At 37.3% G+C, this 13203-nt stretch overlaps 1 protein-coding gene across 5 annotated transcripts in view; it reads right to left on the reverse strand.

Annotated features, from left to right (window-relative positions):
• Window positions 1-13203, reverse strand: part of AXDND1 (axonemal dynein light chain domain containing 1) — a 193985-nt gene that overhangs the window by 128567 nt on the left and 52215 nt on the right. For all 5 annotated transcript variants that reach the window (XM_054656308.2, XM_001157492.6, XM_054656307.2 and 2 more), the window contains one exon: window positions 808-909. In XM_054656308.2, the coding sequence (XP_054512283.1) occupies window positions 808-909 (102 nt within the window). The remainder of the gene's footprint in view (window positions 1-807; window positions 910-13203) is intronic.

Raw genomic sequence — 13203 nt, forward strand, 5'->3', positions numbered from 1 at the left:
TTATCTAATCTATTTGGATTAATTTTTATTATCCATAAAGACCCTAATATCTATCTCACAGAATTGTCTTAAGAGTTAAATGAAATGACTAGTGTAAATGCTTTGACTCGGTAGAAACATGCTAAATGCCCTCCTTTTCTATCTAGTGTGCTCACTGAATTTTCCCATAAAATTGATAATGCAACTATTTCAAAAAACACAGCTACTTTTTTTACTTTAACCATGAATCAATAGGATCATAATTGTATGAGTAACCTTGTAGTGTTATTAAACTTGAATAAATTGCTTTAATTAGAAGACAAATATAGAGAAATAAGAGCCTTTATTCACCTTCCCATAGATTTTTCATTCTGTACACAATAAGCACTAATATAAAATGATATTTTTAAAATCGATAAATTTTTTTTTTTTTTTTTTTTTTTTTTTTTTGAGACGGAGTCTCGCTCTGTCGCCCAGGCTGGAGTGCAGTGGCGCGATCTCGGCTCACTGCAAGCTCCGCCTCCCGGGTTCACGCCATTCTCCTGCCTCAGCCTCCCGAGTAGCTGGGACTACAGGCGCCCGCTACCACGCCCGGCTAATTTTTTTTTTGTATTTTTAGTAGAGACGGGGTTTCACCGTGTTAGCCAGGATGGTCTCGATCTCCTGACCTCGTGATCCGCCCGCCTCGGCCTCCCAAAGTGCTGGGATTACAGGCGTGAGCCACCGCGCCCGGCCAAAATCGATAAATTTAACAAAGGCATCTTACAGTCTCAACCCTCACCACTTGGCATCTTTTTTTTCCCATAACTGAAGATAATTGACCTTTACCTTGTTTGACAGCAGTATGATGAAATGCTTAGTGTATTTATTCCAGCCTTTTTCATTAAGGTAAAGTCTTCTAGCCAATATGACTCTATTTCTTTCAATCACCTATAAAAATAATGTACTATAATCAGGAACCTAAAACTTTAGCAAACCACTATAATTTATTACAGTGATTTCATATATCGATTTTTCATCGAATCATTAACTCAACTAAAATTTCTTGTTTAAATCATTAACACGAATTACAAATTCACATTTTCCACTGAACTGGAACCAAACTGAAGTATAGTGTATAGCAAAACTTCTTCAAAAATTTGATCTAAAGACCCCTTTATACAAAAAATGTTATCTCAAGACCCCTTTATACTCTCAAGTGCTTTTATTTATATGGAATGCATCTATTGATATTTACTGTATTGGAAATTAAACTAGATTTTTTTTTTTTTCCTGAGACAGTGTCTTGCTCTGTCACCCAGGTTGGAGTGCAGTGGCGCGATCTTGGCTCACTGCAAGCTCCAACTCCCGGGTTCACACCATTCTCCTGCCTCAGCCTCCTGAGTAGCTGGGACTACAGGCACCCACCACGATGCCTGGCTAATGTTTTGTATTTTTAGTAGAGATGAGGTTTCACCTGTTAGCCATGACGGTCTCGATCTCTTGACCTCGTGATCCGCCTGCCTTGGCCTCCCAAAGTGCTGGGATTACAGGCGTGAGCCACCGCGCCCGGCAGAAAGTAAACTAGATTTAAAACGTGTATTTGTTAATCACTTAAACATTAACAAACCCATTACATATTAACATAAATAGCATATTTATTTTTTAAAATTTTGTTAAATTAGTAAAAAGAGTGCTATTGTTTTACATTTTTACAAATCTAATGTTTGCCTTAGAAGAATAGAGCTGGATTCTCATTTGCTTCTGTATTCAATCTGTTAGACTATATCACGTCATGTAGCTGCTAGAAAAATCCACTGCATACTCTTAATAAAAGAATGAGAATGAAAAAAGCAAACAACATTTTAGTATTATAATGAAACTAATTTTGATTTCTTGAAGCTCTTAAAAGGGTCTCATAGAGGCCCCCTGCCCCCCACAAGGGGTCCCTGGGCCATACTTTGAGAACCACTAATATAAGAAATCAACTGCTAGTCATTTAATGAAATACTGTTCTAGACACTGTGGACATAGACATGGACAAAAGAGATAAAAGTTCTTATTTTCAAGGAATTGACATTCTAGCTGTCACTTCAGTTAGAAGGGACTCTAGGGATGATCTAACACAAAGCTCATCAATGCAAGGAATTCTACAGAAACCTCTACCAGGGGCCAGCTCTCTACTATTGAAATACTTCTAGTGTGAGGGATCTCACTTTTCTTCTTTTTTCTCCACTGAACATGTCTAGCTCAAATCTGTTTCTTACATCATGTATTTACTGTCATGATTGTTTCCTCTGAAAATGTCAATGTGCCCTTAAAAATTCTGCATCAGAATGGAACACTGTATTCTAGATGAGGTCTGACCATTTCAGAGAAAAATGAGACAATGATCTCCTTCTATTCTCTTTACTTCTAATCTTGTAAAAGTCCAGCATTGTTTTGAGAATCATTTCATGCAGTTGCCTTAGCAAATCCACAGTTACTTCAATGTCACAAATCTTTTTTTTTTTTTTTTTTACATGGATTGCTCTTACATTGGGTCTCCTCCTTTAGGTGGCTGCCCTGAGTTTTGTTTGTCTTTTGTCTCTGAAGATGGTATATAATGGAAATTGGGAGTTCAGGCTCTGGGATCAGACTTGCTAGGTTCACCATTTATTAGCTATGTGAACTTAGGCAAATTACCTCTCTGAGTCCTCATATGAAAAATGTGGGTAATGATAGTACTATTTCAAGGGATTACTGTAAGAACTATGCTAATTATTCCCTTAGCAAAATATCTGACACATAGTAATAACTGAATAAATAATTGCTGCTTCTTTTTTAAAAATAATATCATGGTAATTATTAATGTTAATCATATTAGTAAGATTAATCTATACATTTATCCCTACTAACATTTCATTTGTCTGGAAAGGCTCATCATTCTCAATTGTTGAGATATTTGACTCTCATGAAGTTTTATGGGCAGGAACTTTGTCTCAATTATTTTTATTTTACCAACCAGTACATGGCATAATGTCTGACACATAACACATGCTCAAAGTTTATTTTTAAAAATTAGTAGATCCTCAAAAATTACCATTCACAGTCAAAAAATTAATATATATTTATTAAAACAAAGTCAAACAATATAGAAGTATAAAGTAAGTTTCAAAATTCCCACCAGCTCACCCAACCCTAACATTCAACTAACCAAAGGTAATCTGTCTTATTAGTTTGCTGTTCTCTTAGTGAAGATTTTGTGTGTGTGCATATATAAACTATATATAGTTTTTTTTGTTTTTGTTTTTGTTTTTTTTGAGACTGATCCTCACTCTATGGCCCAGGCTGGAGTGCAGTGGCATGATTTCGGCTTACTGCAACCTCTGCCTCCCAGGTTCAAGTGTTTCTCCTGCCTCAGCCTCCCGAGTAGCTGGGATTACAGGCATGGGCCACCATGCTGCCTAATTTTTGTAATTTTTTTAGTAGAGACGGGTTTTCACCACGTTGGCCAGGCTGGTCTCGAACTCCTGACATCAGGCCATCCACCCGCCTCAGCCTCCCAAAGTGCTGGGATTACAGGCTTGAGCCACTACACTTGGCCACATAGTTATTTATATACTTGTGACAGTTTTTATTAAATGTTCTCCTATCCTTTTATATTATTCTAAAACTTGCTATTTCTTTTATTTATCATAGCCATCTTTGCACATACATATATATCTACAACATTCTTTTAAACAGCTCCTTAGTATTCTACTGTTTGAATAACTATAATTTCCCTTCTGGTGGATATTTAGATTATTTCAATATTTTTGTAATCACAAGCAATGTTGAAATGAACATCCATATTCTTATTCACTTGTATTAGTATTTCTTAGGAATGGAATGACTTTTTGCCTGTGTGATTGGTTAATCAAACAGGTACAAATTTAAAATACTGTTAGCCTCTATAAAAATTTCTAAAATGGTTATATCAATATACATGCCCATCAATAGTACATGCAAATGTTCATGTTTATCATCTGTCTATGTTTGCCAATATGCTAAGCTAAAAATGTTATCTAATTATTCTGTATGTTCCATCTTATTGATGATTGGTGAGGTTGAACATATTTTCATATATTTATTGGCTATTTGAATTTCTTACTCTGAATTATCTGTTTATAGTCTGTGCCCACTGTTTTGCTGGATTATTTTACCTTTAAAATTTATTTATTCTACCACTTTAGTAATATTAACTGTACAAACATTTTCTCCCAGTTTGTTATTTGCTTTTATTTCTAGTGATTGTCACTGAACGGAAGTTTTAAATTTTAAGATTTCCCGTCATACTTAGAAAGAGCTTTGGCCAGGCGCAGTGGCTCAGTCCTATAATCCCAGCACTTTGGGAGGTTGAGACAGGCAGATGACAAGGTCGGGAGTTTGAGACCAGCCTGACCAACATGGTAAAACCCCATCTCTACCAAAAATACAAAAATTATCTGGGTGTGGTGGCATGTGCCTGTAGTCCCAGCTACTTGAGAGGCTGTGGCAGGAGAATCGCTTGAACCCGGGAGGCAGAGGTTGCAGTGAGCCGAGATTGTGCCACTGCATTCCAGCCTGGGCGACAGAGTGAGACTCCGTCTCAAAAAAAAAAAAAAAAAAAAAAAGAGTTTCCACATTTCTCTCTTTACACACACACACACATATTTGAGACAGGGTCTAACTCTGTCACCCACACTGGAGTGCAGTGGTGCGATCTCAGCTCACTGCAGCCTCAATCTCCCTCCCTGCTTCTGCCCAGCACAAAGCACATGGAAAATTTTCCCCAAACTCATGGTTTTTACACTGGAAAAAGTGAGATCAAGATGGACAACAAGCTTCCTCATCATGTTGATTCCTTGGCAGGAGACCCCATCATGTTGATTCCTTGGCAGGAGACCCCATCATGTTGATTTCTTGGCAGGAAACCATCACAAGTGCCTGAAGAGATAAATATGCCTGAGGACAGGCAGAGACAAAGGGTAGAAGAAGGACTACCATCCCCAGGCCTGGAAACTTTGCTCTGCAACTCAGCCAAAGGAGACTCCATGTGAGAGAGGGTTATCAACAGCACCATGCTGTGCAAGGTTCATTCCACAGATTCCCTGGGCACTAGCCCCTAGCCATCCTTCTCACACTGCAGAGATATTGCCTTTGGAAACTCCCCTACATGGGAAGGGTAGCACTTCAATCCTTTACTAGAGTTGAGGTGAACCTGGGTTTAAAGCACCATGTAGTGCTGAAAAGGAGGCAGCAACCTTAAGATTTGCTAAGCAAAAACAGCCAATCAAACATAAAACAAGCCAGACAGAGAAGACTAGAATAAATAACTAACCCTTCAATGCAAAGTAATAGACATACATTCATAAGAAACAACAGCAAACAGGGAACCATGATCTCCCCAAATGGACAAAGCAAGGAACAAGTGAGTGACTCTAACACGTGAGCTCTCTGATGAAGAATTCAAAACTACAGTTTTAAGAAAACTCAGTGATCTCCAAGATAACCCACAAAAGCAATTCAGAAATTTATCAGAGAAATGTAACAAAGAGATTGAAATAATAAAAAAATAAAACTACTGGAATTGAGAAATACATTTGCTGAACTGAAAAATTCATCAGAGGTTCTCAACAGCAGAATGCATCAAGAAGAGGAAAGAATCGGTGAACCCAAATACAGGCTACTTGTACACAATCAGAGGAGAAAAAAGGATAGAAAGAAACAAGAATCAGCAGGGCATGGTGGCTCACGCCTGCAACCCCAGCACTTTGGGAGGCCGGGGCAGGTGGATCACCTGAGATCAGGAGTTTGAGACCAGTCCGGCTAACATGGCGAAACCCCGTTTCTACTAAAAATACAAAACAATTAGCCAGGCCTGGTGGCACATGCCTGTAATCCCAGCTACTCAGGAGACTGAGGCAGGAGAATCGCTTGAACCCGGGAGGCAGAGGTTGCAGTGAGCAGAGATCATGCCACTGCACTCCAGCCTGGGTGACAGAGCCAGACTCTGTCTCAAAAAAAAAAAAAAAAAAGATAATAGAAAACTTTCAAAAACTTAAAGATATGAATGTCCAGTTATAGGAAGGTCTGAGAGCACCAAACAGATGTGACCCAAACAAGACCACCCAAGGTATACAACAATCAAACTCTCAAAGGCCAAGAACAAAAAGATGACCCTAAAAGCAGCAAGAGTAAAGAAGCAAATAACATGTTAAGGAGCTCCAACTTACCTAGCAACAGATTTCTCAGTGGAAACCATACAGGGCAGGAAGGAGAGAAATGACATTTTCAAAGTGCTGTAAGAAAACAAACAAACAAACAAAACCCTGCTATCCAAGAATACTATATCCAGCAAAGTTGTTCTTTAAATATGAAGGAGAGATAGTCTTTCCCAAACACAAGCTGAGAGAATTTACCACCACCAGACCTCTCTTACAAGAAATGCTAATGGGGAGTTCTTCAATCTAAAAGAAAAAAACACCAACATGTAAAAAAAAACTCTGAAGGTATAAAACCCACTGGTAAAATGATCTAAACAGACAAATATAGAATATGCTAATACTGTAACTGTAGTGTGCAATCCACTCATAACTCTAGTATGAAGCCTAAAAGACAAATCTATCAAAAACAATAATAGCTACAGCAACTTGTTAATAGATGGGTAATATACAAATATGTAAATGCAAATAACTAAAAGTCAAAATGTTGAGGAGAATAGAGTTAAAGTGTATTTTTTTCATTTTTTATTTGCTTCTATTCTTTTTTTGTAATCTAAGATAGATTGTCATCTCTTTTTTTAAAAAAAACCTGTTATACAATTTTTTTTAAGCTTCATGGTAACCACAATGCAAAAACCTATAATAGATTCACTTAAAAAAAGGCAACAAATTAAAACATAATATCAGAGATAATCACTTAATCACAAAGGAAAACAGTGAGAAAGGAAAAGAGGAGTTATAAAACAAGATAAAAAGCAACAAAATGGAAGTAGTGAATCCTTACTTATCAACAATAACACTGAATGTAAATGAACTCAATTATCCAATTAAAAGGTACAGAATGGCTGAAAGGATAAAGAAACAAGACCCAACAATATCTGTCTACACAAAATCCACTCAACTATAATAACACATACATACTGAAAGTTTGTGGGTAGAAAAATATATTCCATGCAATTGGAAACCAAAAGAGAGCAGGAGTAGCTATACTTATATCAGATAAAATAGGTTACACATCAAAGACTGTAAAAAAAAAAGTTACTATATAATTATAAAGGATTCAATTCAGCAAAAAGATATAACAATTATAAAGAAGGTGTAACATTATACACCCAACACTGGAGCTCCAAACTATACAAAGCAAACATTAACAGATATAAAGGGAGAGATGGCCAGGCACAGTGGCTCACACCTGTAATCCCAGCACTTTGGGAGACTAAGGTGGGCGGATCACTTGAGGTCAGGAGTTCAAGACCAGCCTGGCCAACATGGTGAAACCCCATCTCTACTAAAAATACAAAAATTAGCCAGGCATGGTGGCAGGTACCTGTAATCCCAGCTACTTGGGAGATGGAGGCAGGAGAATTATTTGAACCCAGGAGGCGAAGGTTGCAGTGAGCCGAGACTGCACCACTGCACTCCAGCCTGGGCAACAGAGTGAGACTTCATCTCAAAGAAAAAAAAAGGGGGAGAGACAAAATGTAATATAATAATAGTAGGGGATTTTAACACCCTTTTCAGTAATGGACAGACAAGAAATCAACAACAACAAAAAACGGAGTTAAACTACACACTGGACCTAATAGGCCTAACTGACATTTACAGAACATTTCACCCATTTGTTAAGGAATACACATTCTTTTTGTCAGCAGATGAAACATTCTCTAGAATATACCATATCTTAGGCCACAAAACAAGTCTGAAGAAATTCAAAAAAGTAGAAATCATATAGAGTATTTTTTCTGACCACAATGATGGAATAAAACTTGAAATCAATAACAGGAGGAATCTTGGATACTTCATAAACACACAGAAATTAAATAACATTTTACGGAATGACCAATGGTCAATGTAGGAATCAAGAACAAAATGAAAAATCATCTTGAAATAAATGAAAATGTAAAAACAGCATACAAAAATCTATGGGATACAGTAAAAGCAGTATGAACAGATAAGTTTATAACAATAAATTCCTATATCAAAATGATAGAAAGATGGGAAATAACCTAACAATGCACCTCAAGGAACTAGAAAAGCAAGAACAAACCAAACCTAAAATTAGTAGAAGGAAAGAAATAATACAGATAACAGCAGAAATAAATAAAATTGAGACAATAAATACAAGGAATCAATGAAAGGAAAAGCTGGTGGGCTTTTTTTTTTCTTTTCTTTTGAGATGGAGTTTCGTTCTTGTTGCCCAGGCTGGAGTGCAATGGCACAATCTTGGCTCACTGCAACCTCTGCCTCCCGGATTCAAGGATTCTCCTGCCTCAGCCTCCCAAGTAGCCGGGATTACAGGCGCCTGCCACCATGCCTGGCTAATTTTTTGTATTTTTAGTAGAGACAGAGTTTTACCATGTTGGCCAGGCTGGTCTCAAACTCCTGACCTCAGGTGACCCACCCACTCTGACCTCCCAAAGTGCTACGATAACAGGTGTGAGCCACTGCGCCCAGTGGAAAAGTTGGTTTTTTGAAAAGATAAGCAAAATCAATAAAGCTTTAGCTATTGATTTTGTATAGCTAAATCTAGCTATTTCTTATTTAGCTAGACTAAATAAGAAAAAAGATAAAGGTCCAGGCATGGTGGCTCACACCTGTAATCCCAACTTTTGCAGGCCGAGGCAGGTGGATCACTTTAGGCCAGGAGTTTAAGACCAGCCTGGCCAACATGGTAAAATCCCATCTCTACTAAAAATACAAAAAATAGCCAGGCATGGTGGTGCACACCTGTATTCCCAGCTACTCAGGAGGCTGAGGCACAAGAATCACTTGAACCCAGGAGGCAGAGGTTGCAGTGAGCTGAGATCATGCCACCCCACTACACTACAGCCTGGGTGAAAGAGCAAGACTCTGTCTCAAAAAAAAAAAAAAAAAAAAAAGGAAAAGAAAAAGAAAAAGAAAAGGAAGGAAGAGAGGAAGAAAGGAAGGAAGGAAACCATAGAGAACCACAAAAGACCCCAAATAACCAAAGCAATCTTGTGCAAAGAGAACAAAGCAGGAGGCATCACACTACCTGACTTCGAAATTTACTACAAAGCCATAGTAAACAAACCAGCATGGTAATGGCATAAAAGCAGACATACAGACCAATGCAATAAAATATAGAACCTGGATATAAATTCATGCATATATAGCCAACCATCTTTGACAAAGAAGGAAGGAAGGAAGGAAGGAAGGAAGGAATACACAAATAAAATAAGAAATGAAAAAGAAGATGTAACAACTGAGACCACAGGAATACAAAGAAGCATTGGAGACTTATAAACAACTATGCATGAACAAATTGGAAAACCTAAGGCTGGACATGGTAGCTCACGCCTGTAATCCCAGTACCTTGGGAGGGTGGGGCAGGCAGATCACTTGAGGTCAGGAGTTCAAGACCAGCCTGGCCAACATGGTGAAACCATCTCTACTAAAAATACAAAAATTCATCAGGTGTGCTGGCAGGCACCTGTAATCCCAGCAACTCAGGAGGCTGAGACACGAGAATTGCTTGAACCTGGGAAATGGAGGTTGCAGTGAGCCAAGACTGTGCCACTGCACTCCAGCCAGGGGGAAAATGGAAAAAAAAAAAAAAAAAAGGAAAACCTCAATAAACCAATAACAAGTAATGAGATCAAAGCCATAACACAAAGTCTACCATCAAAGAAAATCCCAGGACCTAATGGCTTCATAGTTGAATTCTACCAAGTATTTGAAGAAGAACTAATATCAATTCAACACAAACTCTTCAAAAAATCTGAATAGGAAGGAATACTTCCAAACTCATAAGGCATTACCCTGATATCAAAACCAGACAAGAACACAACAAAAAAAAAGAAAACTACAGGCCAATATCATGGATGAACATAGATGTAAAAATCCTCACAAAATATAAGCAAACCAAATTCAACAACATGTTAAAAAAGATCATTCACCATGATCAAGTGGGATTCATCTCAGGGATATGAGGATGGTTCAACATGTGCACATCAATAAATGTGATACATCACATTAACAGAACCAAGAACAAGAAGCATAGCATCATTTCAATAGAAGCTGAAAAAGCACTTGATAACATTCAACATCCCTTTATGATAAAAACCCTCATCAAATTTAGTATAGAAGAAACATACCTCAAAATAAAAGAAAGCCATATATGGCAAACCCACAGTTAACACTGTACTGAATGGGGAAAAATTAAAGGCCTTTCCTCTAAGATCTAGAACAAGACAAGGATGCCCATTTTCACCACTTTTATTCCTGGAAGTCCTGGACAGAGCAATTAGGCAAGAGAAAGAAATAACAGGCATCCAAATTGAAAATAAAGAAATCAAATTAGCCTCATTCACAAAAGACATAATCTTATACTTTAAAAAACCTAAAGACTCCACCAAAAACCTGTTAGAACTGAAAAACAAATTCAATATATTTCAAGTATACAAAATCAACATACAAAAATCAGTAGGATTTATATATACCAATTGCAAACAATCTGAAGATGAAATCAAGAAAGCAGTTCTATTTAAAATAGCAATAAATAATATAAAATACCTAAATTTGGAAAAGAAGTAAAAGATCTATACAAGGAACACTATAAAACTCTGATAAAAAAAAGACATAAAAAATGGAAATATATTCCATGCTCATGGACTGGAAGAACTAATATTGTTAAATGGCAATACTACCCAAAGAAATTTGCAGATTCAATGCCAGCCCTCTTAAAATACCAATGGCATTCTTCACAGAATTTTTTTTTTAAATCCTAAAATCTACATGGAACCACAAAAGGCCCCAAATAACCAAAGCAATCCTGTGCAAAAAGAACAAAGCAGGAGGCATCACACTACCTGACTTCAAAATTTAGTACAAAGCCATAGTAAACAAATCGGCATGGTAATGGCATAAAAGCAGACACATAGACCAATGCAACAATAAAACTAGACCCGCTATTTCTCACCATATACAAAAATCAAATCAAAGTGGATTAAAGACTTAAATCTAAGACCTGAAACTAAAACAACTCCTTGAAGAAAACATTGGGGAAACACTCTAGGACATTGGTTTGGGCAAAGATTTTCCGTGTAAGACCTCAAAAGCACAGGCAACCAAAGCAAAAAGAAAGAAAAAGCAATTACATCAAGCTACAAACCTTCTGCATGGTAAAGGAAACAATCAACAAAGTGAAGAGAAAACCTACAGAGATAGAGAAAATATTTGCAAACTATCTATCTGACAAGGGAGTTACAACCAGAATTTATAAGGAGCTCAAACAACTCAATAGCAAAAAAAAAGAGGAGATAGTCTGATTTTAAAATGGGCAAAAGATCTGAATAGATATTTCTCCAAAGAAGACATACAAATGGCGAACAGGTATGTGAAAAAATGCTCAACATCAGTAATCATCAAAGAAATGCAAATCAAAACTACAATGAGATATCATCTCACCCCAGTTAAAATGGATTGTATCAAAAAACAGGCAATACAGATGCTTGCAAAGATGTGGAGAAAGGAGAACTGTTCTATAAAAGGGCCGTATATGCAAGGAAGTTTCCAAATGCCGAAGGAGCTTAGAAACCAAAAACCAAGGCAGACAAATCCAGTTTATGGGTAAAGGGTGTTTTATTGGGGAAACTAACAGAAGCATTGTCTAGGGTAGCCACAAGACAGGTAGATCTCTGCACTGTTACTCCCCAGGCTCAAGGCTTATATACCATAAAGAAAGGGTATGCTTGTTTTGTGCAACACAAAAGCAACCCTCCAGAACAGGCAAGAATGCTGTAAGCATCATAGCCTTATAATTTATGTGATAACATCAAGGTTGCTTTGTTCTTACACTGAGAAAAGTAAATAGAAATCAGGAGGCATTCACTTGACTGGGGCTAATCAGAAGTCAACATGGCACATTAGCATTCAACATGGAGTCACTTTTCTCTCCACTTGTACGCTGTTGGTGGGAATGTAAATTAGTATAGCCACTGTGGAGAACATGATGGAGGTTCCTCAAAAAACTAAAACCAGAACTACCATATAATCCAGCAATTAATTCCACTGCTGGGTACATGTCCTAAAGAAAGAAAATCAATATATCAAAAGATACCAGCACTATTCACAATAGCCAATATATGGAATCAACCTAAGTGCCCACCAACGAATGAATAATGAAAACACAGTATATAAACCCAATGGAATATTATTCAGCCACTGAAAAATAATAAAATCCTATCATTTGCAGCAACGTGGATGAAACTGGAGGTCATTTTGTTAAGTGAAATAAGCCAAGTCACAGAAAGACAAAGATTGCAAGTATCCACACGTGGGAGCTAAAAGAGTGGATCACATGAAGATAGAGAGTAGATTCATGGTTACCAGAGGCCAGGAAGGGTAGGAGAGAGAGAAGATAAAGAGAGGTTGATTAATGGGTACAAGTATATGATTTAACAGAAGAAATAAGTCCTAGTGTTAGATAGATAGGTAGACTGACTATAGTTTACAACAATCTATTGCACATTCTAAAATAGCTAGAAAAGAGTAAATCAAATGTATCTACCACAAAGAAAAGACAAATATTTTAGATGATGTCTATCCTAAGTACACATATTTGATCTTTACAAACTACATGAATGCATTAAATTATAAGATGTACCCTGCTACTCGGGAGGCTGAGGCAGGAGAATGGCATGAACCCGGGAGGTGGAGGTTGCAGCGAGCAGAGATCGTGCCACTGCACTCCAGCCTGGGCAACAGAGTGAGACTCCATCTCAGAAAAAAAAAAAAAGATGTACCCTGGAGAGAAAAGAAAGTTCATTCATGATTACCTAAGTTGAATGGGTTGGAGGTAATGAGAAGCGACTGCTAAAATGTATGGAGTTTCTTTTGAGGGTAATGAAGAAGTTTTCAGATTGGTTGTGGTGATGGTTTCACAGTTCTGCGACCATGCTAAAAAACATATAATTGTACACTTTAATTGGGTGAATTATATGTCACAAAAGCTACTATTTTTTTGAAAATTCTCACGTGATTTCTTCTAACATGTTTGTAA

This window comes from Pan troglodytes, chromosome 1 (genome assembly GCF_028858775.2).
Source record: "Pan troglodytes isolate AG18354 chromosome 1, NHGRI_mPanTro3-v2.0_pri, whole genome shotgun sequence".
NCBI lineage: Eukaryota > Metazoa > Chordata > Mammalia > Primates > Hominidae > Pan > Pan troglodytes.